This window comes from Melanerpes formicivorus, unplaced genomic scaffold (assembly GCF_026170545.1).
Source record: "Melanerpes formicivorus ecotype bairdi unplaced genomic scaffold, bMelFor1.0.p_v2 SCAF_14, whole genome shotgun sequence".
NCBI lineage: Eukaryota > Metazoa > Chordata > Aves > Piciformes > Picidae > Melanerpes > Melanerpes formicivorus.
In genome coordinates this window covers 10,930,708-10,958,406 of record NW_027142366.1, presented here as the reverse complement: position 1 = coordinate 10,958,406, position 27,699 = coordinate 10,930,708, and the positions used below count along the sequence as shown (strand labels likewise).

Below are 27,699 nucleotides of genomic sequence, written 5' to 3'. Positions count from 1 at the left end.
CCATGAAGGGCCTCAACCTGCTCTGCTGCTGCGTGGCCTCGCTCCTGCTCCTCGGTACTGCAGGTACGAGCTGCGGGGTCCCCAGCGGGCTGCGGGGTCCTCGGCAGGCTGCGGGGGTCCCAGTGAAGCTTTGGGTTCTCATGGAGCTGTGGCTCTCCACGGGGCTGTGGAGTGCCCATAGGGCTGGGGGTCCCTACAGGGCTGCAGGGTCCCCATGGGGCTGCAGGTGCCCAGAGGGCTATGGGGACCTTGTGGGAGCTGTGCCCCCACCATGCAGTTGGGGGTGCCTGTGGGGCTGGGGGTCCTCACAGGGCTGCAAGTGCCTGTGGGGGTCTAGGTGCCCACGGGGCTGTAGGTGGCTATGGGGCTGTGGGCACCTATAGGGCTGTGGGTGCCTGTGGGGCCATGGGTGTCTATGGGCTGTGAGTGCCCAGCAGGGCTGTGGGCACACGTTGAGGCAGTGGGTGCTCACTGGGGCTGCAGGTGCCTGTGGGGCTGTGGGTGCCTGTGGGGCTGTGGGTGCCTGTGGTGCTGCAGGTGCCTGTGGGGCTGTGGGTGCCTGTGGGGCTGCAGGCACCCGTGGGGCTCTGGGTGCTCACTGGGGCTGTGAGTGCCCGTAGGGCTGTGGATAACTTGCAGGGTTGCAGATAGCAGTGGGGCTGTGGGTGCTGGTGAGGCTTTGGGGTACCCAGTGAGCCCAGCCTGCACCCCAGTGCTGGGTGGGTGCCAGAAGCAGAACAGGGTGGTAGGGGTACAGCCATCTGAGCTCTCCAGCAGCTATGCCAGGGCAGCAGAGACACCCCAAAATGTGCAGTGGGGGGCTGTGGTCAGGAGGGGCTGCGAGTGGGGATATGGGTTGGAGTCCCCCCTTCAGAGCCAAGGGAGGTGCAGGGGCTACCAGCATGCCCAGGTTCAGAGTCACCCATGGGTGCTGAAGTGGTTTCAGGCTGTGAGGACTTGAGTGGGGGCTGCTAGGGCACTGGGGCACCTCATAGCTGGAGCAGAATGGGGTGGGTTGTTTGCTTTGTGGGGGCATCTCTCCCCACAACCAAGGACATGCCAAGCAAGAGAGCACTTAGGGTGGCCCTGGACCCCCTTCCTCAGGCTGTCCCATCCCCACTGAGCACCCCTGTCCCCATCTGGGTGTCCCCTGGGGCCATGTGGTGGGGTGGCATCGCCGGTACCCTTGCTTGCCCTTGAGTTAATTTGGGCTGGTTCTCTGCCTGGCCGGGCTCCGGCGGCCACGCTGCCGGGAGGGGGACAGCTAAGTATGGAAACAGCCGTGTAAGGGGACACTGTGCTCCCTGCAGCCCCCCTTCGGCCCCCCCTGCCCCGTGCTGCTGTGGCCCTGCGCATGGGCACCTGCAGCTGCCGCCTTCCAGCACCCAGTACCCCTGGCCCCACCGAGTTTTGGCCTTTTAAGGACATCTTGGACCATTATTGTGAACAAAGGGGTTTGGGGGCCTACAGTGCAACCCATCGATGGTGGGGTGATCTCCGTGGGGATGTGGGTTGGGTCTGGGGATGGGGCGGGGGAATGGAAAGCTCCTCTATGGGCATGGCTGATGGCACTACTGGTGAGGCTGGTGGCACTGTCGGACATGAGGGGCTTATCACCATGAACCCCCAGTATACCTCTTGGTTCTGCTGAGGCTGGCAAGGTCCTCAGAGCTGTAGACAGTGGCCTGAGCTGTGACGGACAGCGAGGGAGCAGCCTGGGTGATGTCATGGAGCCAGGCATGCAGCTGAGCACCTCCTCAGCCCAGTCCTGGGATCCCCCATCCTGCAGGAGGCTCACTGGGGTCTGCAGCCCCAGAGCCAGCTCTGAGGGGTGGCTGGATCTCCCCATGTCCTCAGCCTTGGTGCTTCCTGCTTATGATGGGGATCCCATGTGTTACCCCAGCCCTGTGGGTTTGGGTGAAAGCCACAGGCAGTGGCACATCTGCCCATGGCTCAGCTCCACAGGACCGCTGGGGTCGGCTCAGGGAGTTTTGCTTTTCCTTTGGTGCCAAGACAGGTTCTGGGATCTGGCTCCTCTGGGGTGCAGGAAGTGGTTTGTGTTGAGGGGGTGTTCCCATTGAACACCCTTTGGTGAAGAGAAGGCTGGAGGAACCCAGGACCTTCACTGACACATGGGGAAGTGTAGTCCTTGGGGCGAGGGCAAGTTCTGGGACCCTGTCACTGCTCCCAGAACTAGAGGCGGGAAGTGCTCTGTGCCAGAGCTCGTGCAATGGCAGCCCATGACCCACGTGGCTGGGCTGGCAAAGCTCCCTCGTACTCAGGGTGAGGTCACTCACCCACTGCTCCATCCCAGTTCCTGCCCCAAGCAAGGTCTGCTCCCCATGCTCACACCTTGGGCAGAGCCTGGCCATTCCTGCCAGGCTGGGTGGCCAAAGGGAGTTCCTGTGGCCTCTGGGAATGGGCCATGCAGACACTGTTGAGGCAGTGTCTAGCCACTGTGCCTGGCAGCTTTGCCCTGGGAACTTTGGCCCCCTCCAGCCATAACAGATTTGAGTGGGAGGGCTATGCCAAGCCATGCTGTCACCACCTCCAAGATGGGCGAGGTGTTGAGGGAAGCCCTGGAGAACTGGCATCCTCCTGCAGCAAGTGCAGAGGGCACCACTGGGCTGGCACAGACCTTTCTTGGGGACAGTCTGCTGCCTCTGGGACTCCTCAGCCTGCCTCAGCCTGGGAGGTGTCACCTCAGGATGCCCTCATGCCATCTTGGGGTGTTCCTTATTACCCAGGACATGGCACCTTTTGTCTGTGCTTTGTCACCTGGGTTGAGTAACTTTAGGGTGGATTCCACCTCTGAAGACAGAACATCTTGGGGTGGGCTCCACCACTTTGGTTTTATTACCCCAGCTGAGCTCAGGGCTTAGGACAGAGCACTCATGGGGGCTCTGTGGTGCCCCCTCCGGTCAGCCATCTCTGTCCTGGTGTGCAGGTGACAGCTAAGCAGGCGGGGCAGCTGGGACACCTCACTTGTGTGGCACAGGGGCACTAGTGGGTCCCCATGAGCTGGGAGGGCTGTGCTGTGCCCAGGGGCAACACTTGGTGGGCTGTACTTTTGCCATGTCCCCACTCACCAAGGCTGGGAGCATGAGCTCCCTGGGAAGCCAAAGGCCCAGCCCAGTTGGTGGGCCCAGAGGTGGTCAATCATTCATGGAATGGGAAGAGCAGTGGGTCCTGGTGCCTCGGCAGGGCTTGGCTGGGCTGCATTCAGCCCCCAGGGACATTCCCTCCTAAGTGACAATTCAAGGCAGGGTTGAGCCTGTGTGCTGCTGGGGGCTGACAGAGGAGCCTGGGAGTCTCCAGCTGTGCACCCTGAGTCAGTCCAAGATATTGACAGTGGCAGCACAGACCCAGTGCCAGCTTGACCCTGCCCAACTTCCAGCTCGTGCATGCACACCATGGAAAGGGCCTTGGAGCCATCTGGCCCCATCCCTGTTGATGGTTGAGCTGGAGGTCCTGCTGCTGGAGGTGTGGGTGAGACCCCTGAGGCTGGAGGCTGCTGCTTGGCACGGCCAGGCTTTCTCTCTTCCCTGGATATTGCCAAGGAGCTGAAGCTCTTGCAGGACAATGGATCATCAGTCATTTAAGTCCAGACTGACAAGTCCAAGGGTTCTCCCTTATCTTGCCCAGGTGACCAGGGATGACCAGAGAAGAGGGATGGGAAACCTTCACCTGGGAAGACTCATACTGAGTGCATGGAGGATGTTCCTTGGGGCCACCAGGGAAGGCCTGGGGTGGGTTGGGGAAGCCTCCCATTGCTGGAGGCCCAGGGACAGGACCAGTGTAACCTCTCAGGAGTTCCTCTGGCAGAGAGGTTGGAACTAGATGATCTTTAAAGTCTCTTCCAACCCCCAAAAAAGCTATGATTCCATGATTCAGCACCTCCCTGGGCTGTGGACCCCACAAGTGACACCACAGGGATGTCCCTTCACACACTGTGGCGTCCTCCTGCGACGAAATACACGCTGGGTCCTCACCATCTGCTCACTTATGGACCCAGATCTCCCTTGGCCAGGCAGTGGTGGCTGCTTTATCTTCCACCACCCTGTGTCTTCTGTATGTCAGGAGTTCAAGTTTCCTTCCAGATCCTTAGGGTGGGTGCCTAGTGGGGAGACACTCGAGAACACCCCCCCAGAAGTGATTCCCTGCCTTCATTTCTATATTTAGAAAGCTCCAAGCCTGGTTCTAATCCCTTTGGTGCATCCTGGTGAGGTTTCTTTACCCTCTCTTAATCAAAATACCGAGCACTTCTAGCCAGCTATTTATAGAAATCAAATCAATTCAGAGTTTTTTTTTCATCCACACTTGAAAGCTCCTCAGCTAATGAGGTTCTGTTAGCCTGACAAAGATGTTCCCTACAGCCCTGCTCGTCTCTGCATCCAAATAAAGGGAAATATTTGCGAGTGCTTTGGGATCATGAAGCCTCTGGCATGGGGTGTTGTGGTGGGCATCTTGGGCTTGGGAGGCACAAGGGTCTGGGGAGACAAGCCCATCCTCAGCCACTCTCCTGCTTGTGTCCTCTAGGTTTCTTGAGCCACTCTGGGACATTTTCCTCTCCCACTTTCTGAAGATGTCGGCCTGGCTGGCTCCAAAGTGGTGCTGGAGCTAGGCTGTTGAAGGGTTTCCATATGAAACACGAGCAATGAAACACCAGCAGCTCCTCTGCAAGGCTCAGCAGTGGCACTGGGCTCTGCCAGGATGGCATAGAGGCATGGGAACAGTCAGGAGGAGATGCCATCCTCTGTTGTGCTCCAACTGAGAGCCCTAGGTGGACGTGCAAGACTGGGGTGCCCAGGCCTGAGTATGGGTGAGGGATATGGTTTCTGCTTTAGCCTCCCCTGGCCATGATGGAGTCACTGGTTACAGTAAGGTCAGGCCCACAGGGCTAATCCACCTCAACTGACTTTTCCCAGGAGCCAGGCTACTGGCTGGCAGCAGCACAGGGCATCATGATCCCTGGGTGCTGGACTCCATCCCTAACAGACCCCCAGGTGTGGGCTGGTGGCTGGGGCAGGCAGGGGACAACCCTTGCCAAAGACCTGGTAAACTCGTGTCAGGTCCCCAGCCAGTCTCAGTCCTGGGGTGTCAGGTTCATGATGCTGGAGGAGGAGCACCAGGGATGGCTATGGGGACCCCATGGAGCTCAGCAGTCAAGGACATCACCATGAAATGGGGAGGGGGAGAGAGGGTCTGCAGTGAGTCCAGTAGCACAACTGATGTATTCCATGGAAAATCCTGGGAAGTGCCAGGCAGCTCTTTTGGGTCCAGCCATTTTCTGTGAGGTTTGAAGGGGTGTCACTAGGACAAAGCAACTAGTTCACCCTTGCCTTTCCCCCAAAAGGAAAGGACAGACAGGTTTGAGCTGCAAGCTTCCCCCAGAACCCCACTGGGTGGACAAGGGGAGAGCAGGACCTACAGAAGGTGGTGGATCGCTGCCCTGGGCACTGAAGGGGAAGGGGGCGTGTGAAAAGCCATCCCCACGGCACTGGGTATCAAAGGCCCCACGCTCGGGGCTCCTATTTCTGCTGGAGGGGGAGCGTGTCCCCTCCCAGGGCCACCTGTGCCCATCTGTCCCTCCTTGACAGCCCCTGCCCCGGCTGTCCCTCCTGGAGGACCAGATTAGGCGTCGGGACACTGCCGTTCCGTAAGGCTCCATGAAGGGATGGAGGGGATACGGCGGCAGGGTCACATTCAGCCCCCAGCAGCCCTCCTTGCTCTTCCTGCACCAGCATCTCCTGGGTGCAAACCAGCCTGTGGCACACTGAGCCCCACCATGACCTCTCCGTCCCCACAGCCCGGCCCCAGGGTGCTGTCGCTGCTGGGGAAGCTGTCCTCAGGGAGCTGACAACCCTCCCAGCCCTGCGGACGGGCAGGAGATTGGGGGCGGGCAGGGCTGGCACAAGTGAGGGTCCCTCTGGGAGGGCAGGTCCCCAAGGGGAGCAGGGCAAGGGCTCCTCCCTGATGCCACCCAGGCACTTGGCACAATGCGGAGCGCGAACAAGGGGAGCCCCGGTGTCACATTACAACATGGCCTTGCCCGCTCCCTCCCGGAGCCCACAGGGACCCGCAGGACCGGCCCCAGGTGCGGACGTCACCCTTGGCTGGCAGCGGGGCGAGGGGCTGGGGCCAGCGGCCGCGGGGGTCGGGGCTTAGCCGGCCGCGCCCCGCCGTGCCGCTCCTCCCGGTCCCCGCCCGTACAGTTGCCCCGAGGTATTTTTAGCCTCCGGCAGACGCGCCGAGGGTGCTAAGCCCGTAACCTTCGGCCCATTTCGCTGCTCATCGGCCGGCCATCTGCAGATCAGCACAATTCGCCTCGGGATGGATTTGGAGACCATGTAGGGGAAACAGGAGAGAGAAGGAGGTGGAGAGGGGAGAGGGACTTTATATAAGACCTTGAAGGTCACAGGAAATAAAGCCTGTGACTAGCACATCGGCAGGACACCCCACTGGGAGCTCCTGGGGAAGATTTCTCTTCTCCCACGAGGGATGGTTCGTGGTGGGTGCTGGGGTTGCTGCTGTGTCTGGCCATGTTGGGTGGCAGCCTCCCTGTTGCCCTGCACTGGGTTAGATGCGACACAAAGACCTCTGGCTCTGCTCCCGCCACAACCCACCTCGAGCCTCCCCAAAATGCTGACTTGGAGAGCCACGCTTCTCTCCCAGCCCTCCAGGCCACCAGCTGTTCTGGGGCCAAAATGAAACTGTCCCCATTGCCATCAGCTAAGGCACCCTCAGGAGACCTAGGCTGGTCTTCAGGCCACAAGAGGCGGGCAGGGGAAAGCTGGCTTCCAGCCACCCCAGGCTTTTCAGGTCAGATGTAGCATCTTCCTCCTTCGAGTGACTTGTGGCAGGCTGAACACCCTGAGGGGTCTCAGGGGAAGGTGACCCAAAGGAGAGGGGATGTTCCTGGTGGGAGGGAGGTAAGTAGAAGGTATGCAGGACTCATCTTCCTCTGGCTGGGAGCTGAATTGGGAGTGCAGAGGCACCTGTGGGCCATGTGCCAGCAAAAGGACAGAGGAGGCTGGCAAGAGCAGAGCAAGGGTGACCGCACATCCGTTTTGGCTGCAGTGGTGGTGACATCTCCACCCTCCAGACTGCACATGGGAGTGGCTGGAAACCCTGCCAGGTTTGAGGTGCTGCTGCTGCTGGCATAGCTCATCCCCAGTGTAAGCCCACTGATATTGCTGGGCTCCCAGCTCCCAGCACTGTTTGCCCCGGCATGGATAGAGATGGTGGTTCCCACCTGCCCAGCATCCCTGCCTAGGGCAAACTGGCTTGCAGTGAGCAGAATAGTCTGAGGCTGGCACTGTGCTGACCCCTGCTCACCTCTTCCTGTGCTTGGCCACCACAGTTCTCCACAGCTAAGTGCAGCATGACCCAGTGCCATGGCTCTGCTGATGGGCTGTTGGACACACAGCCCCATGCCTCCCTGGCATGGCTGTGTCACACAAGCTGGAGGAGAGGGCTGCCCATGCCCAGCACAGCCTGGGTGGAGATGGCATTTTTCCTGGTTGGCATCTGCTTGCCAGCTGGAGTACAAAGGAATTATTTTGCTCTGAAACACTTCCCTGGTATGCAGGCATTAGACGTTTTGGGGGATTATTTAGACTAGCAGCAACTGTTTGTAACGGAGACAGGGTAGTTGGTGATCTTTTATTTTTGGCACCCGCTGACTGATGTTGAACTGCAGTTGGAGGCCTGTGGAAAACATGGATGGCTTCTCCTGGGCTGCAGAACAAACTCATTGTGTCCCTGCCAGCCACGCAGCACAGTGAATGCTTTCCTAGTGAAGGGATACTCACAATAAATAGCTCCTGAGCCCTGAGCTGAGCTCAGCTCTGTCTGTGGAAAGGCTGAGCCCCAAGCTGGGGAACTCCTCATCTCTTCCTCTCCTTTGCCCCTTCACCCTCCTCCTTGCCTCTCACTAAGGCACCCACCGTAGCCAGGACAATGGTCTCCTGAGGCAGGGCTGGGGAAGGACCTTTTTCACCTGCCAAGTGCCCATAGCTCCTTGAATTACACTTTGATGCCTGACCCGCCCCCTCCCCCCCCCCCCCATTTTTTAGGGCTGCTTTGCTGCCTTCATGCAGCCGTGGCCGGCACAGCCGTAGGGTCTCTGCTAAGCCTTGTCTTTGCCCCCAGCAAACATCTCTTTGCACTCACCTTCTTGCAACAGGGACAGAAAATTGCAGCCGGAGCTAGAGAAGGTTTAAGAAAGAGTTTAAACCTCTTGGCTGTGGCCACAAATCCTCCCTCAGGGCACCCTGGCACTCCTGGGGCTGGCGGGTGCCTGAGAGCCGTGTGCCAGCGCGGTTGAGACTGACTGAGCTGTTCTCATCGTTTAGAGCCGCACGCCCCTGGCACAGACCCTGCCAGTGCTGCTGCCCACAGCCCCCTGCCAGCCGCAGAGCCCCGGCTGGAGGAGAAGGCAGCTGAGAGCAGCCCTGAGGAGGAGCAAGAGGGCAGCCTTGCCAACACCTCCTTGCCCAGCACCACTGAGGAAGGACATGGAGAGAGGGAGGAAGAGCTGGCAGGTGGCCTGAGTGGGGATCTGGGGCCAGAGAATGGACAGATGGAGGAAGCCACCACAGAGAAGGGCCAGGAGGAACCAGATGAGACACAGGGCCCAGGGGAGGCCACCAGATTGGGCACTCCTGAGGCAGTGCACCATGAAGGGAACCGTGGGCCTGGCCCACAAGATGGTTTCCATGCTCAGGAGGATGGAGAGCCTGGTGCCAAGAAAAGAGCCTCTGAGGAGCAGCCTGGAGAGGAGAAAATGGAGGAGCCAAGAGCAGTGTCTGCTCCTGAGAAGGGAAAGGAAGGGGTTGAGCAGAGCTCAGAGGAAGATGAAGAGCAGGGAGAGTCTGAAGAAGATAATCATGGTGAATCTGAGGAAGATGGAGGCAAGGGAGAGTCCGAGGAAGACGGAGAGTCCGAGGAGGAGGGAGAGTCCGAGGAAGATGCTGCAGGGCCAGTGGGGCCAGAGAATGGAGCCCAAGGGAGTGACAAGGAAGTGGCCAACGTGTCCAGCAAAAAGGGCCATCAGCAAGGCAAATCAGCAGCTACCAGTAGGAAGGAAGAAACCAAGTCTGGCACTGCCAGCTGCCACCACCCACCCTGTGAGGATGCAGCAGAAGACCCGCCATCAGCAGCAGAAGATCCACCAGCAGCGGCAGAAGACCCACCAGCAGTGGCAGAAGACCCACCAGCAGTGGAAGACCCAGCAGCAGCCACAGAAGACCCACCAGCAGCAGTCACAGAAGACCCACCAGCAGCAAAAGACCCACCAGCAGCAGCCACAGAAGACCCACCAGCAGCAAAAGACCCACCAGCAGCAGTGGAAAATCCCCCAGCAGCACCAGCCCCTGCTGCAGACAAGCCATCGGTGGCAGAAACAGAGAGCCCAACTGGCCCCAGCTCCCACCCAGCTGCTGCTGAGCTCCAGCACCACCAGATAGGTTGGAGTCTTTTCTTGTGGGTGTGCCATAGCAGCGAGAGTGACCAACTATCGGCCGCCAGCAGAGCTGAGCTTGGCACATTAAACCGCGCCTAGTGCATGGCCCTCTCCTAATGCTTCTGCTTCCCGTGCCTGCCCCTAACGCTGCACGGCTGGGCCGGCTGCGGGCATCGAGGCTCTGCTGGTACCGGAGCTGGCCAATGTTTCCCTCGGTGCTCTTCAAGCCCACAATGTCTCCCCTGGGCCGTGGATAAGGTTTTTAACAGCCAGGCCTCTTTCAGCACCTGCAGACCTCTTAAAGGCTCTTTATCCTCCACCGGCAGAGTCCTCCAGACCTTTTGTGGTGCAAGGGCAGGATGCTGCCAGGGCTGATGGGTCTCTTGTCCACCAGCCTGTGCCTCACAGGGCAGGTGGGAAGAGCTAATTTGGCTCAGTGAGTTGCTGAAAGCACCAGCTCTGGCCACATCTGATTGATGCAAGTCTAGCTCAGGAGGAGGGACACCCTTTGCCTTGATTTCTTACAAACACTCGTGGACTTTGGCCCAGGGATTGGGCAGTGACCTTTGGACCCAGACAAGTCTTTTTCTGCTTTCATCTGTAATGTTCCAGCTCAAAAAGTTCCCATCTGTGCAGGAAGGGAAACCCAGTTTGGTCTCTGTGGTTTTACTTGGCAAGTCAAAAGGTCTTCCTCAGCCCAACACTCAGTAGAGACACTAAGCACAGACTCAGGGTTCAGCAGTACCCCCCTTGGCCCAACCATCCCCAGCCCAGCCAGCCAGCACACATCTGTCCTCAGATCTGTCCCCAGGTCCCCACTAAAGCCCAGACCAGCTCCCAGTATCAAAAAACACTTGGAGTTGCACAGGGCCCTTGGTGTGCCAACACCTCCAGGGCAAGGGCACCTCTGCCCCCTTCCTCAGGACACTGAGTTGCCTATTGCAGGTGGAAGCCTCTGCCTCACTTCCCAGGGCTGGCATGGTGCTGTGGAGTCCCCAGAACCACCCCAAGCCAGGGCCTCATGCAGAGGGCCCCATCCTGATGGGGAGCAGAGGTGGGAGAAGCAGGAGGGAATGGCAAGGTAGCCAGGATGGGTCAGGCTGGCCAGCCTCTCGGGAGCCAGCCCTTGCCTCGCACAGCCTCCCGCCTCTGGCTCAGTGTGGGGCTTTGTGCAGGAGCGGACACAGAGGCAGAGCAGAGCTTGCCTGCCGCTGAGGCTTAGTCCTGGGGGGGCTGCAGCTGCCAGAGCAGGCAGAGGCCCCAGGGGGCAGCGGGTGCTGCCGGTGCCACACATGCTCACGCTGCACCCCAGCCCCTGGAGGCCCTTCCAGCCACATCCTTCACATTCCCCACAGGCGCCTGGCCCTCGCCAGCCCCTCCTCAGAGACAAGCAGTTGCCCATGATGCTTCCCCAGCAGCCACAGCCCTGGCAGCCTCCAGAAGCCCTTGCCAAAGAGATACGATGCAGCATGCCAAAGGCAACAGCGGCTGCTGAGGCACCTGGCAGGTCCATGGGCTCAGGGGGTGTGTGCTCCCCATGCCCAACAGCAGCTTCTTTGAGCTCCCACACAGGGTCCTGAGCTCCTGTGGTAACAGCTCTCCTTGCTTTTTTCCTCCAGAAGAGGTTGAGGATGCCAGCGAGCCGACCAAGCGAGACCGGTCCCACTTGGAGAACACCCTCAAGCTGAATGAGGACAAACCTGCTGATGAAGTCTCAGGTGAGGGAGCCTGGGTGACACCAAGCCTCATGTGCCCTGCTCCTCCAGTCCAGGTGATCCCTGCAGGACAGGATGGCCACCATGCTCCTGCCCCAAGATGGCATTTCCTTCCCCTAGAGTGTTTTGGGTTTAACCTTACTTCTTACAGGCCCAGCAACACCCTGTCTTCAAAAACAGCCCTTTTGCTGCTCTTGGGTTAGGATACTTGAGATATTTTAGGACAACCCCAAGGGTACACAAGAACTAGAAAGAGAGGCTAGAAAATGCAGGTGGTGAGTCAACCCAAGCCAGCCACACTGCTGCCCAGAGCAACCCAGGGCAGCTTGCAACAAAGCATTCAGATCTTTATTCCAATCTAAGCTGTGGAAGAAGCTGCTTCTTTCTTCTAGCCAGCAGCTTAGGGGCTGTGCCATGGGTGCCTGGCACCGAGGTGGAGGGCTTTTGGCATCATGGTGTTAAGTGCAATGCAGCATCATGAGAGACAGTCCTGACACATGCAAGACCAGCAGCAGATTGGGACAGTGCCCAGCAGGCAACATTAACAGGGAGGGGCATCAAAATGTATGACTGGGGTCAGTTTGGCCAAGATGTTAACTGTGAGCCAAGTCCTTTGGTTCATGGCTGAGTCACCCTCAAGATCTGCAGGGAATGCTCACCTAGGAGGGACTCATCCATGGTGGTGGGGTTTGCCTTTCATCCATCTGCATGCTTCTGCCCTGGCAGGAGTCCTGCAGCGTCTGAGGAAGATCTACCACTCCTCCATCAAGCCCCTGGAGCACTCCTACAGATACAATGAGCTGAGGCAGCATGAGATAACAGGTAATGACATGGGCACCAGTGTCTCCAGCACAATCAGGCCATTGGGATGCAGATAACAGCACAGGGAGCAGATCATGGAAGGGATCAGTTAGTTTGTCTGCTCCTGCAGCTTCACAAGAAGGCCATGAACATGCTGGGCATTGAGGCCATGCCCTGGTGAACCCAGTGGCAGGCATTCCTGCATCTGCCTTCACCCATCTGCTGTCAGGACCATCTGTGTAGGCCAAGCATTGAACCCTGTCTTCTTTGAGTCCTCCACCTGCTCAGCATCAATGCCCTGTACCCATGCCAAGCAGAGGTCATAGCCCAGTGAAACAGGCTTGGCAAGGAAGCTTCGGACCTCTCAAGGCTGGGGATGAGCTTCCTGGGGGTGGCCAGAGCTGGCATCCTTCCTGCTCACTACAGGACACAGACATGTGGGCAGGGTATCCCTCAAGCTCCCTTCATTCACACTGGGAGTTAGAGTTTCCACCTCCTGGCAACTGCAGACACATTGGGTCAGGTGAGCAGGTCCCCGTGGCCATGAGCATTGGCTTAGGCTGAGCCCCAGCGGTCCACATGTCCCTCCGAAAAAACAAGTTGGAACCCTGGCCCCAAGATACTCACAAGCTACAGGTAGCTCTTGTGACCCATATGACATGAGCAGCCTCAATGTCCAAGCACAGGTGGTTCATGCCCAAATGTGAGGTCCTCATGCTCTGGGGTAACTCTCCCGTGAGCCCCTACTCAAGCCCCGTCCTGCATCAGGGTCAGATGTGCCCTGCTCCTAGGCCGGGCAGGTGGGGTATGCTGGAGTCCCTCCTGACTGCATCCCAGGCCTGCATGTCTGCATCAGCCTTCTGACAGGGTCCCTCCTTGTCCTGAATTTGTTCCCTCCTCCCCAGATCTGCAGCATCATCCACTCTGGAGCCATGCCCTCCCTCCTGGTGAGGGCACTCTCCACACAGACTTTGCTTTAGCAGCTGAACTTTACTACACCAGCACATGAGTCCCCTGTTCATTTGGGCAACCCCCTAGGACACATCTCCTTAGAGCAGAACCCTTTTTACAGGCACACCTGAACCCAGGTCAGAACATGGTTTGAACATCACCATACCCAGCCGGCCCACCTCCAACTTAGAGCCAGCAGGGAGCATGAGAGACCCACGGGGCAGGGCTGGAGAGTCCTTACCACCAGCCCCTGTTCCCTCAAGGCTCAGAGCACCCTGGACATTATCCACCAGCCACCCACAGGAGTTCTGGAGGGAGCATTGGTAGGTCTCATAAAACATGAGCTCTGTGCTGGGAGGCCTTTGCCAGCAGCTGGGACCACGATCCACTTGCTGTGTGGGAGGGTAACTGCAGGGGTCACAGCCACTCGCCATGCTGCAGCCAACGTGAGAGGGATGCCCCACGTACCCTCACCCCACAGCTGCTGTCACCCATGCAGCATACTGGCCTGTCCCCTCTCTCCCCAACCAGTGCAGCACTGCCACGTGCCTGGGGAAGGAGCAGCAGGAGCTGTGGAGTTGGCATCTCAGTGCACAACCCCACAGCCTCTTCACCATGCAGCGAGGACAGCCTAAACATGCCAGGTCCCAGCTGTCTCCACCCTGGAGCTCCCAGGTTCAGCAACACTCCCACCTCCTCTCCAAGCTGCTTTGCTCTGTTTTGGTGGCAGCACATTTACTGTTATGTCAGCCTGGGGCACTTTAGGAGAACATTTGGGGTTACAGGAACAGCTGGTGGGCTCCCAGCCTGTAACCCTCACCTTGCTGTCCACTGCCAGAGGATGCAGCCCCCTGCCATGTTTCCTGGTGCACAACTTGTTTCCTCACTCAGGACATCCCACCCTGCCCTTCAGCCATCCCATGCCCAAGCAGCCACATCCCTTTTTCCTTCTTGGGAGGCAGCAAGTGTTTCTCAGGACCTTGCTGGCTTCCTCCCTCCCAGAGCCTGAACCACCGCTCATCCTTGTGGGGCCTCTCTCAGATCCAGCTTCTGAGCAGGACCCACCACAGGCAGCAGGTCCTGGTGTTCCTCACAGCCTCATCTTAGGGCACTCCATGGTTTGTTCCAATTCACCATGAGGGACAACCATCTACCAGGTCAGCTGCCAGCATGAGTGCCCAGCACACCCTGATGTGCCCTACATGGCACCCTCCCAGAAGTGCAGATGGAATCCCAGAGCCAGTAACCCACAGCTTCCTGGCCCCAAGGAAGGACACATGGACACTGTGTCACCTGCAGCCCTCAGCTCAGCCATGAGAGGCCCTGGCCATGCTCCCTTCACAAATCTTCCTCCTGCAACCAAACTCCTCAAAGCATCTCTGGCACTCCAACCATACCCCAGCACACAACCTCACCCTGGAAATACAAAGCCCAGCAGTTTGTCTTTAATACCCACAGACCCAGCTTTTCCCAACCCCAATTAGCAGTGTAATTAGAGAAACCTGCAGATTTGTAAGAGGTTGGCACAGGGAGCCCTCTTGACCTTTCAAGGCAGGTGAGGACATGGTGGAGCTGAGGGAGTTTTCTCGGTGGCTTTCTCTATGCAGTGCCTCTGTCCTGAGCACCGTGTTCATCAGTGGTGCTCCCACAAGCTGGGAGGTACCCCCAGACTCTCCCTTTGTGCCCACCCCCATGGCAAGAGAGCAGCTGGAGGGAGCAGAGCTGCCGGCTCAGCTGGCTGGGAAGAACAGGACAGCTGGGAAAGCTGCAGGGCAGGCCTGTCATGGAATCTGTGTGACCTTTGGAGGTGTAAGCCAATACAGAGGGGACCGTGGCAAGCACCTTTGCCCCTCCATTATGCAGCAGCCTTCCATTTTGTCTCCCTTCCCACCAGCTCTGCTCATGAGCTCCAGCCGGTGGACTGCAGGACCCCCTCTGCTCCCCACAGCTCACAAAACCACCCAGCGTCACCTCTCCTGGGGAGCTGTGACTGCCATCACCAGCCCAAAGCTCTGAACTGTCAAGGTGTATCCCAGAGGGCTGAGCCCACAGCCTCTGCTCTCAGCGTGTTACAGCCTGGCAGGTGCCATCTCCCTTCCCCTGCCTGCCACCCTCCTGCATCTCTGCTCTGCCATCTCCATGGGTGTGGGCACGCTCCAGCTCTGTGCTTGGGCACAGCGGGGCCACCCTGCAGGGACTGTCCCCCGCTCAGGCATGAGGGACTCTCCCAGTCTGGTGATGAGAAGCTTGCTGTGAAGTCATGCCAGTCTGTGATGCATGCTGGTGACCCTAATGACTTTATATGTGCAAATTAGCAAGTGTCCTGTATAGGGAATGGCCTCCCAGTGGCTGTCACCAGACACCCTAGGGCTGGATACTGGTGGCCACACACTGGGGCGGTCAGGACGCTTGTTGGGGTTGGTGGCTGTCCTAACCATGGCTTGCTGGGCTCCATTTGCTCAGTGAACATTGCTGCAGAAGCCTACACAGGGCAGAAGGGTTGGGTTGATGTGTTGGACACGGCAGCTCTCCTGGGGCTGCTCCCCCAGCGCCGGAGCACAGGGCAGGCTGGGGTTCGGTGCTTCTCCTGGTAGCTGCAGGTCTCCTTGCTCCCAGGCTGTAACTCCCTCTCTCCTGCTGGGAATGTGCCCGTCGCTGGCTTTTCCTGCCTACAAGAAGGCCAGGGCCAGTCTCCATCTCCCTCCTCAGCCTGGGCCAGACCCAGGTGGCTGCATCCCTCCTTTGACTCACGGTACCTTTTCTCTCTCCCCGTGTCCCCTGCTAACAGCTTACCCTGGACGCACCCTGGGCTCCTCGGCCACAGGTTGGTATCGCTGCCTCCTGCTACCTGCATGCTGCCAGCACTGCCTAAGCTCTTCGCTGGCCTCCAGCTTTCCTACTCACCTCTCCCAACTGAGCCATGGTTCCCAAGCAGCGAGCAGACCCTGGGACTCAACGTCCCATGTCACCCACCACAGCTGGTATCTCCATCCCTTTCCAAGCTCAGCATGTGTGCTGCTGCACTTTATCCCAGGCCTGACTCTGCACAACCCCAAACTCCCCTCTTTCCTGCAATCCCCACCTCACCCAGGCTTTGACACCTTTCCCTCTTGAGTTGAGACTCAAGAGGCTTTGTATTCCTCTATTCAAAGTTCAAAGGCATTTGTGGTGAATCTCTCACAAGCACAAGATGGAGGAGCCCAATAGAGAGCCCACCCCATGGGGGGAATGGTCTTAAGTTGTGCCAGGGGAGGTTTAGGTTGGACATGAGGAACAATTTCTTCCCTGGAAGAGTTCTCAAACCCTGGAACAGGATGCCCAGGGCAGTGGTGGTGCTCCTGTCTCTAGAAGGGTTTAAAAGTTGTGTAGATGTGTTGATGAGGGACATGGTTTAGTGATGGATGTGGCAGTGATGGATTAACAGTTGGATCTGATGATCTTAAGGGTATTTCCAACACAAATGATTCCATGATTCTTTGATTCTTCTCGCCCTTCCCCCTCCTACAAGCAGAATCTTTCCCAAATGTCCACCCTTGATCCTCTTGGCTGCAGTTTAAACCCACGAGCCTGCAGCAGCTGTCCCAGTGATACAGGCTGGCCCCTGTGTGGTGGCTCCATCCAGCCCCCATGGGAGCCAGGGTTGGCTCCTTTCCCTGCCCATCCTGCTTGGGGCATGCTGCCATGTCCCCCCATTGAAACAGAAGCTGGGAGACAGGCCACGAAACACCATCAAACACCCTGTCCAGTGCTGGGCCACAGGGACAGCGTTCCTGCTGCGATATGGCACGGGGCAATCCCACCTTCTAGCCCTCATGTCCTACCCCATGGCCCTCACTGATGGATCCTGCTGAAACAGGCTCCTCCACATCCCATCCATGGCTGTGGCAGAACTCTGCCAGCACCTGGGGGGCCTTGGGCTCCCTGTTGTGCCAGCATGCTGGAAGCCTGACAGGTGGTGCCTCTAGATAGCATATTCTAATACCTGCCACACTTGCACTCCAAGGCATGGGCACCCCGAGGTGTGGGCACCCTGAGGTGTGGACACCCTGAGGTGTGGGCACCCTGAGGTGTGGGTACCCTGAGGCATGGGCACAGGCCTCTGTGGGCACTGCTGTGGAGGCAGGCAGCTGGTGAGCTGCGTGCAGGGCAGGCACAGGCAGGCTGCAGCCACTCACCCCTCTGCAGGGACACTGCTGGGTGGATACTCGTGGTCTTGTTAGCTTCAGAGGTGAGCTGGCTGACCCTCCATGCACACTGCATCCATGCCACAGGCACGGGGGTTGTGGGATGGGATGCAGTGGCAGTATGGGTGAGTGTCCTCAGGTGTTTTATCCTTCTTGTGTGGTTTGGGGACAGCAAGACCTTTGTGGTTGTACCTTGGTTTAGCCAGCAGAGGAAGGAGGTTTTACTGTGTCCTCCAACCATGAGAGGGGTGACCTGACACTAAGCCATTCTGCTGGGCTTAAGGACAGGGAAAGTCAAGGAGCTGGCCTTGTCCAGGGTTAACCCCAGCCCCAGAGCAGCAGTGCTCTCACCTCAGTGCAGCCTGGCAATGGAGAACCTTCTAAAAAGCCACTGCTCTATGAAAAAACCTAACTATTTGGGCATTCAAATTGCTCCTGCCCCAGAGCTGAACGGTCCAGAACAATGCAGACTCTGCAGAGGGAGATGTGACCTTCCTGGCCTTGTTGGCCAGGTGTGTGCAAGATCTTCTCAGTTTGTTCTTCACTCTGCAGCAAACCTGGCAGCTCAGAGAAGCTGTGCTTCAGATGCTGGGTTTTCAGCAGGACCAAGGGGTGCAAGATTTGAGACCCCCTCCCCTGCTCACTGATCATGCACCAATGTGCAGCTGTGAAACCAGCAGGACAAGCCTGGCTGGAGCTGGGATGAGCTTGGAGCTGAGCTGGAGGTGGAGCTGCAAGTGCTGCAGGCTGGGCTGAAAGCGAGCAGCCACAGGGTGGCTGGAGAGAGCTGCAGTGATGGAGTTGCCGCCATCCTCCTGCAGCCGGGCTCTTTTCTCCTGGCCAGATCATCAAGGTGACCCAAATCGGTGCTGACAGACCTAGTGGGGGGACGTGGCAGGGCCAGATCCCAGGCCAGCACCCTCCCGGCTGGGAGATGCTCTCTTTTCTCCCAGGCCTCGGGCAGCAGCAAGGTGGACTCGTGCATGGCCTCGCATCCCCAGAGGTGCTGTGCTACCTGGAGAGCGGCACAGGTCCAGAGCCTGGTGCTGCCCGTACAGCCCCTGAGGTGCCAGCACCCCACTCCCGAAGCAAGGAGCAACGATGAGCTGGGTGAGACGTCGGTGGCCTGGCACGGGGGCCGCCAGCAGCAATGCCCGCCGAGGCACGGCAGCAGAGGTGTGGCGGTAAAGCGGAGCCGGCCGCGTTCACACAGCCACGCCTGGCCAGGAGCGCGTTACGACAGAGCAGGCGGGGACCCGCCTCACCCCTCTGGCACCGCTTCACAGGGGATAATCATCACCGCCGTGAGCCGAAACCAAATTAACGCCGGCGAGCGAAGAGAGCAGCAGCGACAGAGTGGCACAGAGGAGTCATTAATAGCGAGGCCAAGGTTTCAACATCTGTTTTTGTCCCATGTGAGAAGACAACAGCAGATCCCTGCAGCTTGCAAGCAGGGAACCGGCAGTGGGCAAGGCTGGGCTCAGATGTGGCTGCTCTGCTTTGGGGAGGAGGGTTGATCTGTAAGGACAGAGCTGTGCCACATGGGGAGATGTCCCCAGCCCACTTCCATCCCCACCAGTGACATGGTGAGGCTGCACCTCGAATCCTGGGTTCAGTTTTGTGCTCCTCACTCCAGTAAGGATATTGAGGGACTGCAGCATGTCCAGAGAAGGGTAACAAAGCTGGTGAAGGGGCTGGAGAGCAGGGCTGGTGAGGAGCAGCTGAGGGACCTGGCGGATATTGAGGGAAGACCTTCTCACTCTCTGCAAGGAGGTTGCAGCCAGGTGGGGGTCAGTCTCTTCTCTCGAGGAACAAGTGATAGGACAAGAGCAAGTGGTCTCAGGTTGTCCCAGGGGAGGTTTAGGTTGGACGGTGTGGAACAATTTCTTCCCTGAAAGCTTTGTCAAGGCCTGGAACAGGGCAGCAGTGGAGTCCCCATCCCTGAAGGGATTTAAAAGCCCTGTAGATGAGGTACTGAGGAACATGGTTTAGTGGTGCCCTGGCAGTGCGGTGTTAATGGTTGGACTCAACGATCTTGGAGGTCTTTCCCAACCTTTATGATTCTATGACTCTGTAGTGGCCCTGCAATGGAAGGAGGCTGGCATGACCTATTCAATTCCTTTCCCCATGGTTAGATGGATTTGGTGCAGAGCTACCATGCAGTGCTCTCCAGCATCCTTGGGAGCAAGAGCTCAGCACCATGTGGGCTTTGTAGCTCCTTCCACCTTGGAGATGGATCCTCGACTCACTGGAAAGCTGCTGGTACCTGTGTGGGCAGCAGCTATGGAGCAGTGGGGTCTGTTGCCATCACAGGGAGAGCAACTCTGCGTCATGGGCCATGCAGCAAGGCTCAGCACTGGCTGACAGCAGCTCCCAGCAACTCCAGTGACACTCAGCCTATCTCCAGGCTGGAGTCCTGCTGGCAGCTGTGAAACAGGTCCTCTCCCAGCCTGAGCACAGAATGGGGATGGTTCTCACTTGTGCATTCTACTTCCATTTTTGGCCTGACCTAGGCTTAAATTGACTCTCAGGCTCCTGGCCATTCTGGGCACAGCCTGGGGTGGTGTCACAGGCCAGGGGCTGTTCTGACTCTGTCAGCTGCCCCTTCAGCGGCCTGGGACTAGAGGGATCAAGGAGAGTGGGCACAGGATGGTCACAGAGTCCTCGTGGCACTTGAAGGGTGTGGGCTCTGTGGTTCTTTCTCCTGCCTTTCCCCAAGCTCAAAGCAGGGCTGTCTGCCCAGCCCACCCTCCCTGCATCGGGCTGAACTCTCACACCTACGCTCAACCTTCTGCCACCTGTGCTCAACCTTCTGCCACGAGCTGGGGTCAGATCTCTGCCGGGGTACGGTGGTAAGGCTTGCAGGCAGCTGACACAAGGCTTGCACCACGCTTGCCAAGCACCGCTCCGTAGTGTTGCTCCTCAAATGCCAGCTCCCTCCGTGCGAGGTTTCCCCGGGTTGCAGCATGGCCACTTCCTTCGCAGGTCCCGTGCTTTGCGGCGGCTGCCTTCAAACAGCCCCCCCACAGCCAGCCCCCAGACCACTCCGGCTAAACCACAACGAACTCAGACAAGATCCGAAAGACTTCAAGTCCTCCTTCAGTCTAAGAAGGGCCAAACCTCAGAGAGCATCAGCCAGATGGGGTGGGGGTGTCCCGCAGAGCACGGCGACGTCCGGCTGCCCACAGGTGCCGGTGCCCCTGGCGGGGCGATGCCTTGGCTGGCGAATGGCTGGGTGGCCCCAGGGGTGGCAGCAGCACCGCGCCGCTCGGATGGGATGCTCGTTACGGCCGGGAAGGAGCCGCGCGGCGGCGGCGGCTATTGTTTCTTCACTTCCTCTTGTTATTTCCCCTCTCTGCAGATGGGGAGATCACTTCCAAGCCCATGGTGCTATTCCTGGGACCGTGGAGCGTCGGCAAATCCTCCATGATAAACTACCTCCTGGGGCTGGACGACACTCCCTACCAGCTGTACACAGGTACCAAGCTCCCTGCTGCTCCCTGCTCTGCCCAGGCCGGCTGGCACCAGCATGCCCGTGCCTGTGTGGGCAGCGATTCCCAGCCACTGCTCTCCGATCCCCCTCCTTACAGCAGGGAGGTTGTGGTATTATGAAGAGTGGCTGAGGAAACTGGAGTGGTTTAAGCTGGAGGTAAGCAGGCTGAGGGGAGACCTTCTGTCTCTCTGCAGCTCCCTGAAGAGAGGCTGGAGCCAGGTGGGGGATTGGTCTCTTCTCCCCAGTTAGAAGTGATAGGATGAGAGGAAATGGCCTGAAATCGCACCAGAGAAGGTCTAGATTGGATATTAGAAGAAACTTCTCCACTAAAAGGGTTCTCAAACACTGGAACACGCTGCCTAGGAAGATGGTTGGATCCCCGTCCCTGGAGGTGTTTAAAAGAGGCAGAGATATGGTGCTGAGGAACATGGTTTAGCATCAGCCTTGGTAGAGTTAGAGAATGGTTGGACTGGATGATCTTGAAGTTGTTTTCCAATGAGAATGATTCTATGATCCTATTCTATGATTCAGTGACATGGCTCATGCCACCTGGTTGCAGTGACACCACCACGGCCCAGAGCCTGACCGACCTCTCCTGGGAGCTGGGGAGCATCTCTTCCCACTGCATCACCATCCCACAGTGCAGGGCTCACCACTTCTGACCCCCACCATGAAAGCAGCCATCACACCACTAGGGCAACTCTTCTTTGTTTTCTCCCCTTCCCCCCTCATGTGGAGCTATTAATTCATCCTCCCAGAAGAAAAGCCACTGCCCTTTTCTCCTTCCTGCTCTCATCTCACAGCTGAGAGTAGATGTCCATGGCCAGTTCTGCACTATGGTAATGAAGGCCATGGGAGGTGGTTCTCCAGGGTCCCTTGGGCAGCCAGGCCACTTCCAGAACAGCCAGTCCCCGCAGAAAACAGCCCTGCTGCCAGTTTCTCAAGAGCTTTGGCAAGAATTTCAGAGCCTCACTGCTTGCCTTCCTCCAGCACCTGCTGGCAAGTGAACGATGCTCCTGGCCTCCCTACCTAGCTGTGGTCCAGCCCTGTCACATCCACTGCCAGCATGGATTTCACAGCTCTGCTTCTCCTCTCGTTGCTGCGCAGGGGCGGAACCCACCACCTCGGAGTTCACCGTCATCATGCACGGCCCCAAGCTGAAGACCATCGAGGGCATTGTGATGGCTGCTGACAGTGCCCGCTCCTTCTCACCCCTGGAGAAGTTTGGGCAGAACTTCTTGGAGAAGCTGATAGGGATCGAGGTGCCCCACAAACTGCTGGAGAGAGTCACCTTTGTGGACACGCCGGGCATCATCGAAAACCGCAAACAGCAGGAGCGAGGTAGGAGGCTGCTGGGGGACTTCAGAAAAGGTGCCATAACAGTGGGAGATGCCAAGGGTGGCTCCAGCACAATGAAAGGGAGCCTAAGGGTACAGAAGAGGTCTTGCATTTGAGGGGATGGTTGCTCTGGTGTGCCCATGGCTATGGCAGCAGCAGCTGGGACCTGGGCAACACAGCCAGGTGTCATCAGCTAGAGCAACCATTCCTGCTATTTGGAGGTGTGAGAGACAGAAGGGTCATCAAGGTGTTTCCTGGGGACTCCTTGGGCTGTTGATTGTTGGCCTCAGCATTTAATGTCCCATTTGTCATCTTTGGAGCTAGGCTTTGCCTGGGTCCTACATCAGGGCCCCAAGAAGCACCAGTCCATCTCTGCAGCACCTGGGGTGCCAAGATGGATCAGCAGAGCTTCTTGACGCCCTTGGGCCCACTGAGGAAAGCAATGATGTGGCTGATACCTGCTCACAGGAGCAGCAAGAATCTGTGCCCAGCAGCAGGGAGAAGGAAGGTTCAGAGGTGAGGCTGAGTGAGACATGTAGTCACAGGCCCAGGCACACAGGGATGGGGCTTCATGCCAAGAACCTCTGAAGGGCTTTTAGCACATGAGAAACAGGTTCCAGGCTGCACGAGAAGTCCATTGTGTCCTACACTCTGTCCACCCCAGACAGGACATGAGGCACAGCAGGCTCAAGGTAATATGAAGGCCCTTCTCCCAGGCAGCTAGTGATAGGACAAGAGGACGTAGTATGAAGCTGTGCCAGGGGAGGTTTAGGTTAGATATTAGGAAGCACTTCCTCACAGAAAGGCTGCTTAGGCACTGGAATGGACTTCACAGGAAGGTGGTGGAGTTGCCATCACCAGAGGTCTTTAAGAGAAGATTGGATATTGCACTTGGGGGCATGGTTTAGCTTATGTCGTGGTGCTAGGTCATAGGCTGGACTTGATGATCTCAGAGGTCTTTTCCAGCCTCAATAGTTCTGTGATTCTGTGACTCAGCCTGTGCTGGCCATTTCTGCTGGATGTCTCTCTTTCCTCTCCTCAAGGTTACCCGTTCAACGACGTGTGTCAGTGGTTCATTGACAGAGCTGATCTCATCTTTGTTGTCTTTGACCCTACGAAGCTGGACGTGGGCTTGGAGCTGGAGATGCTGTTCCGTCAGCTGAAGGGCCGCGAGTCCCAGATCCGAATCATCCTGAACAAGGCCGACAGCCTGGCTACCCAGGAGCTCATGAGGGTCTACGGAGCCTTGTTCTGGAGCCTGGCTCCTCTCATCAACGTCACGGAGCCGCCCAGAGTGTACGTCAGCTCCTTCTGGCCCCACGAGTACCACCCAGACACCCACAGAGAGCTGTTCCTCAAAGAAGAGATCTCACTCCTGGAGGATCTCAACCAGGTGATTGAGAACAGGATGGAGAACAAGATCGCCTTCATCCGCCAGCACGCCATCCGGGTGCGCATCCACGCCCTGCTGGTCGATCGCTACCTGCAGACCTACAAGGACAAAATGACCTTCTTTAGCGATGGGGAACTGGTGTTCAGGGACATTGTGGAGGATCCTGACAAGTTCTTTATCTTTAAGTCCATTCTGGCAAAGACCAATGTCAGCAAATTTGACCTCCCCAACCGCGAGGCCTACAAGGACTTCTTTGGCATCAACCCCATCACCAGCTTTAAGCTGCTGTCTCAGCAGTGTTCCTACATGGGTGGGTGTTTCCTAGAGAAGATCGAGAGGGCCATCACTCGGGAGCTTCCCGACCTCCTGGGAAGCCTGGGCCTGGGCAAGAAGCCCAACGTCCTCTCCTGCGACGTCACTGGCTGCGGTGAGACCCCAAAGAATCGCTACAGGAAGCCCTAAGGTGTTGTGTCATGTAACCCTCCACGTGTTCCTACAGTGAATGAGCTTATGTCTTATCTGTCCAAGAAGCCGTGGTTTGTTAACCCTTCGAGAGCCACGCTGGCAAAGGCTACTGTACGATGAGGACTTTGAGTCATTGACATCGATGGCAGGAGAAGATGGGTGGGCATAAGAAAGAGAATAAAAACTGTGAATTCCTGACATTTTATCTTTGTTCTTTCGAGTAGAAGGCAATGTTTAAGCTGTAAGTGTGAGCAATGCACGCTGAGCTTCAACTCTAGCTGCTTTTTCACTGGTGCCAAGAGTGCGTGAAGAGGAATGGCAACCTCTGCATACCTGAAGCCAGCAGGCAGCAAGAAGGTGGGCACGGAAGAGAGCACAGGGGAGAACGGTGGCATTAACTGGGGCATTGCCAGGAGCCCTGGGGCAAAGTGCTGGGCAAGGAAAGAGAGGCCAGGACCCAGCTGCTGTTTTCAGGCACAAACATCCCACAGATCTCTGCAGATATTGATCTTACTTTTCTTCCTGAGACTTGGAAGTGGCCCGTGAGTTCTCCTTTTGTGTACAGCTGGTTGAACTTCTGCAGCCTTCACCTGGGTGTTCTCCTTAAGAAGGGGGTTTTGCAGCAGCATTGGTAGCTACTTGGCAGTGCTGGGTTCATGGTTGGACTCGATCATCTTAAAGGTCTTTTCCAGCCAAAACGATTCCATGATTCTATGATTCCAGGCAGGTAGCCATGATGGGATTTGCAAGTCCATGTCAAATGAAGCAGTTGACTGGAAAGGAGCCAAGCTGTGCTGGAGGAGGAGGGCCAGCACCTCCAATCATAGCCTCACAAGGAGCTGTGAGCAGGTTTTCCTCACCCTGGGCTGGCGCAGGCACAGGGTACTTGGTGCCTGTATGTGCCATCAACCTCAAACCCCATGCTGGCAAGTCAAGCCTGCAGACCAGCGTGGCTCTGAGGGTTCAAGGTTTGGCAGTTTGACCTTGTTCAAGCTCGTGTTGCTGTTTCCACAGTCAGACCCTCGTGGTTTGCACCCTGTGGGGCAGGCAGGAGCAGGGGTCACTAGCTGCATCCCTTTTGCCCATCTGATGGTCTGTTCTCCCCAGGACAACCCAGGCAGACTTCTGTGACTTGTTCACCAAACTTCTCCCATTTTAGCCATCGTTGGCTCATCTCTGCAAATCAGCTCTCAGTCCTGGGAGGAGAAGGAGCATTGCTTTGGAAGCACCCAAGCAGGGTGAGGTTCCTTGTGGACAATCAACCTTGAAACCTGTCAGTGAGGGGATTAGAGGTGGCCTTGTCACTTGGCCCTTATGGTCAGCAAAATTGGATGATGAGCTGAGCACAAACTGACCAAGAGGGAGATGCTGCCCTGGATGGAGACTGGCACCTTTGAGCCCACCTGCTGAACGTCCTTCCTCCTTCCTCCTGCCAAATGACTACAGCCAGAGCTGCTCCCCAGGAAACCTCTGGAGCAGAAGGACTTATCTTTGGCAGGAACAAGAAGATGTAGAGGTGCTGGATGAGGCAAGAAAAAGGCAACAAAGAATGAAAGAGGGAAAGAGAAAGCTGTGAATGGAAGGCTCTGTTGTGATGGGAAGGGTGTGAAGGGAAGCACCCTTCATCTCCATGTGTCCAATGGGACATGAGCTAAGGCAGGATGTCTGTGGGAGCTCCATATCCCCTGGCACTGAGGCCAGGCACTGCAAAGAAGAGGTCTGCTTGGGTCTAGGTGAGTGTGGGGGGACACTGGCCAATGGACTTCCAGGCTTCTTGCCTCTGCTTCGAGGTAGGACTCTAAACATGAACCAATGAAGATGAGATCCAAACCTACGTCCAAGCATGGGGAGGGCCATGGCTTGTGCAGAGGGATTTTGCCTGCAGTGCAGAGGGGACCAGAGGTCTGAGTGAGGAAGGCAGAATGTCAAAGAAAGCAGCAGCCAGAACTGCCCACAGAGGAGGCCTGAGCTCATGAGGAGTCAGCGCCACGAGGTCTCCAACCTGCCCCAGAGCTGCTGTCCCCTCCGCTGCTGTTCCTCCTTCTTTCTTGAACATGATCCCATTGCTCATCAGTGCCCCACTTTGTCACCTGCTCCTCTTCACCTCTCACTTCTGTCCACCAGGCTAGTCCTCATGGCTGATTAAGAGCTTATGGAATAGAAACACCAGCAGAAACAGGCTAAGCTCTCACTGTTCTGCTGTTCTGCTGCCTGTCACTGTCATGGTGAGCAAAGGCCACCAAAGGTTTCTGTCTGCAAGTGCTTTGTTGTGCCATGTCTTTCCTTGCTGCCCTGTACCCAAAAAACTCCTGAGCTCTGGGGCTCCCAGGAAAAGGTCCCCTACCCCAGGAAGGAGATTTGACTCTTCCTCACAGCCTGAACCTGAAGGCACTGCTGCTCTCAGGCCAAAGGTTCACTGTCCCCACCCCTTCTCTGCTTTCCTGTTCCTGTGCTTCATCCTCCAGCACCCATTGCCTCCTCTTCCCTTCAGCACCCACATGCCCTGTGCAAAGCCCTGGTGTCTGTGTTCTGAATGGGGCTCCTCTGTGACCTCCTTCCTGAGGTCTTGGGGAGACACTGGCATGGAGATGCTTCCTTCTGCAGATCCAAGTGACTGTTGGTCCCTGCAGGATTGCAGTCCCCAGCCCAGACCTCTCTGAGCTTTCATAGGAGAGCTCTGGGAATCTAGAATTGGAATGGAGAGCAGGGAGACCTTTGAAATTTGCCAAGAACCCCCAGGTCCCCGCTGCATCAGGGGCGAATGTCTTGCTCAGGAGCGTTGCAGGAGGCAGGAGCTGGGGTGCAGCCCCATGTAGACACCTGTGATCATGTGCATTGAGATGAAACTGTCAGCTTGAACATCAGCCTGTCTAATAAAACCTGGTATATTCCAAACCCACTCACTAGAGATGCTTCTTCTGTTTCTCCTGCTGGTGTGGTGCAAGTGCTAGGGCTGGAGTGGCCAAGGGGTTGGCAGTGAGGCAGGGGCTCCCATCAATGTCCCCACACCCTGGCCTCATACCTGTCCCTCACATGGGACCTGCTGGCCGTGTCTGAACTGTTTGGTTGCTTTTTCCAACTTGGCTTCCCATGCCATGGGCACAGAGGGGCAAAGCAAACCCCTACTCCTTCACTTTGTGCTTCAGTGTAGGACAGTCCTCCCTGGTGGAATAAATCCTTCCTCCCACCCACGCCAGGAGGTGCTGTGTAACCCCTCCTTGTGTGTGACCTTTCTCCTACTCCTCTCACAGAGACTCCCTCCATGAAAAGCCAGCCCTCCCCTCTTTTCTTGGGAGGACCACAGCTCCACACCAAGCCCTGAGCAAAGCAGGATCTGTGAGGCTGGTGGTGGGCACTGGCAGCTGTGGATCTGAGTCATGGCTGTGTGCCCACGTGTGCCATGGCAGACACGGCACACTGTGACTCAGCCTCGCTGGCGGCAGGGTGGGCTGGCAGCAGGCAGGGATGCTCTGCACTGCTAATGCTTCTCCTCCCACCAGCATCATGGTTGTGTCCTGGCTGCTCTGGCCACTGCCTCAGGAAGAGCCCCCCAGGGATAACCTGGCTGAGCCCCCGTGGGTCCTGGATGTGGCCTTTGGCCTCTTCCTGGTGGCAAAGGCACCCATGTCCAGGCAGAAGCCAGCTGCCCAGCTCTGTGGCATAGGGAAAGGGACTGGGGACTGTGGCAGAAGGCAGGGGTCAGGGATCACAGAGGTGAGCAGGGAATAGGGGACTGTGAAGGAAATAAGATGGTGGAGGACCATGAAAAAGGACAGGGAATTTGGGCCCATGGAGGAGGGCAAGCACTTGGAGACCAGAGCAAAGGGCAGGGAGTCTAGGACCATGAAGGAGCACAGGGGTTTCAGGACCATAAAAGAGAGCTGGGAGTTGGG

General features: G+C 57.4%; 1 protein-coding gene across 3 annotated transcripts; it reads left to right on the top strand.

Moving 5' to 3' along the window:
- On the top strand, positions 1–26,705 carry SRL (sarcalumenin). Of its 3 annotated transcripts, XM_068146964.1 has the most exons (8): positions 3–63; positions 8,358–9,470; positions 11,086–11,184; positions 11,908–12,003; positions 15,722–15,757; positions 20,479–20,595; positions 21,718–21,951; positions 22,992–26,705. In XM_068146964.1, exons 1-8 carry the CDS (start codon positions 3–5, stop codon positions 23,801–23,803), a joined length of 2,568 nt encoding a protein of 855 aa, XP_068003065.1. In that variant the 3' UTR covers positions 23,804–26,705. The 3 variants fall into 3 exon arrangements, with proteins under 3 accessions (XP_068003067.1, XP_068003065.1, XP_068003066.1); XM_068146966.1 differs by lacking the exon at positions 8,358–9,470 and having other exon boundaries at positions 1–63; XM_068146965.1 differs by lacking the exon at positions 15,722–15,757.
- The last annotated feature ends 994 nt before the right edge of the window (positions 26,706–27,699 follow it).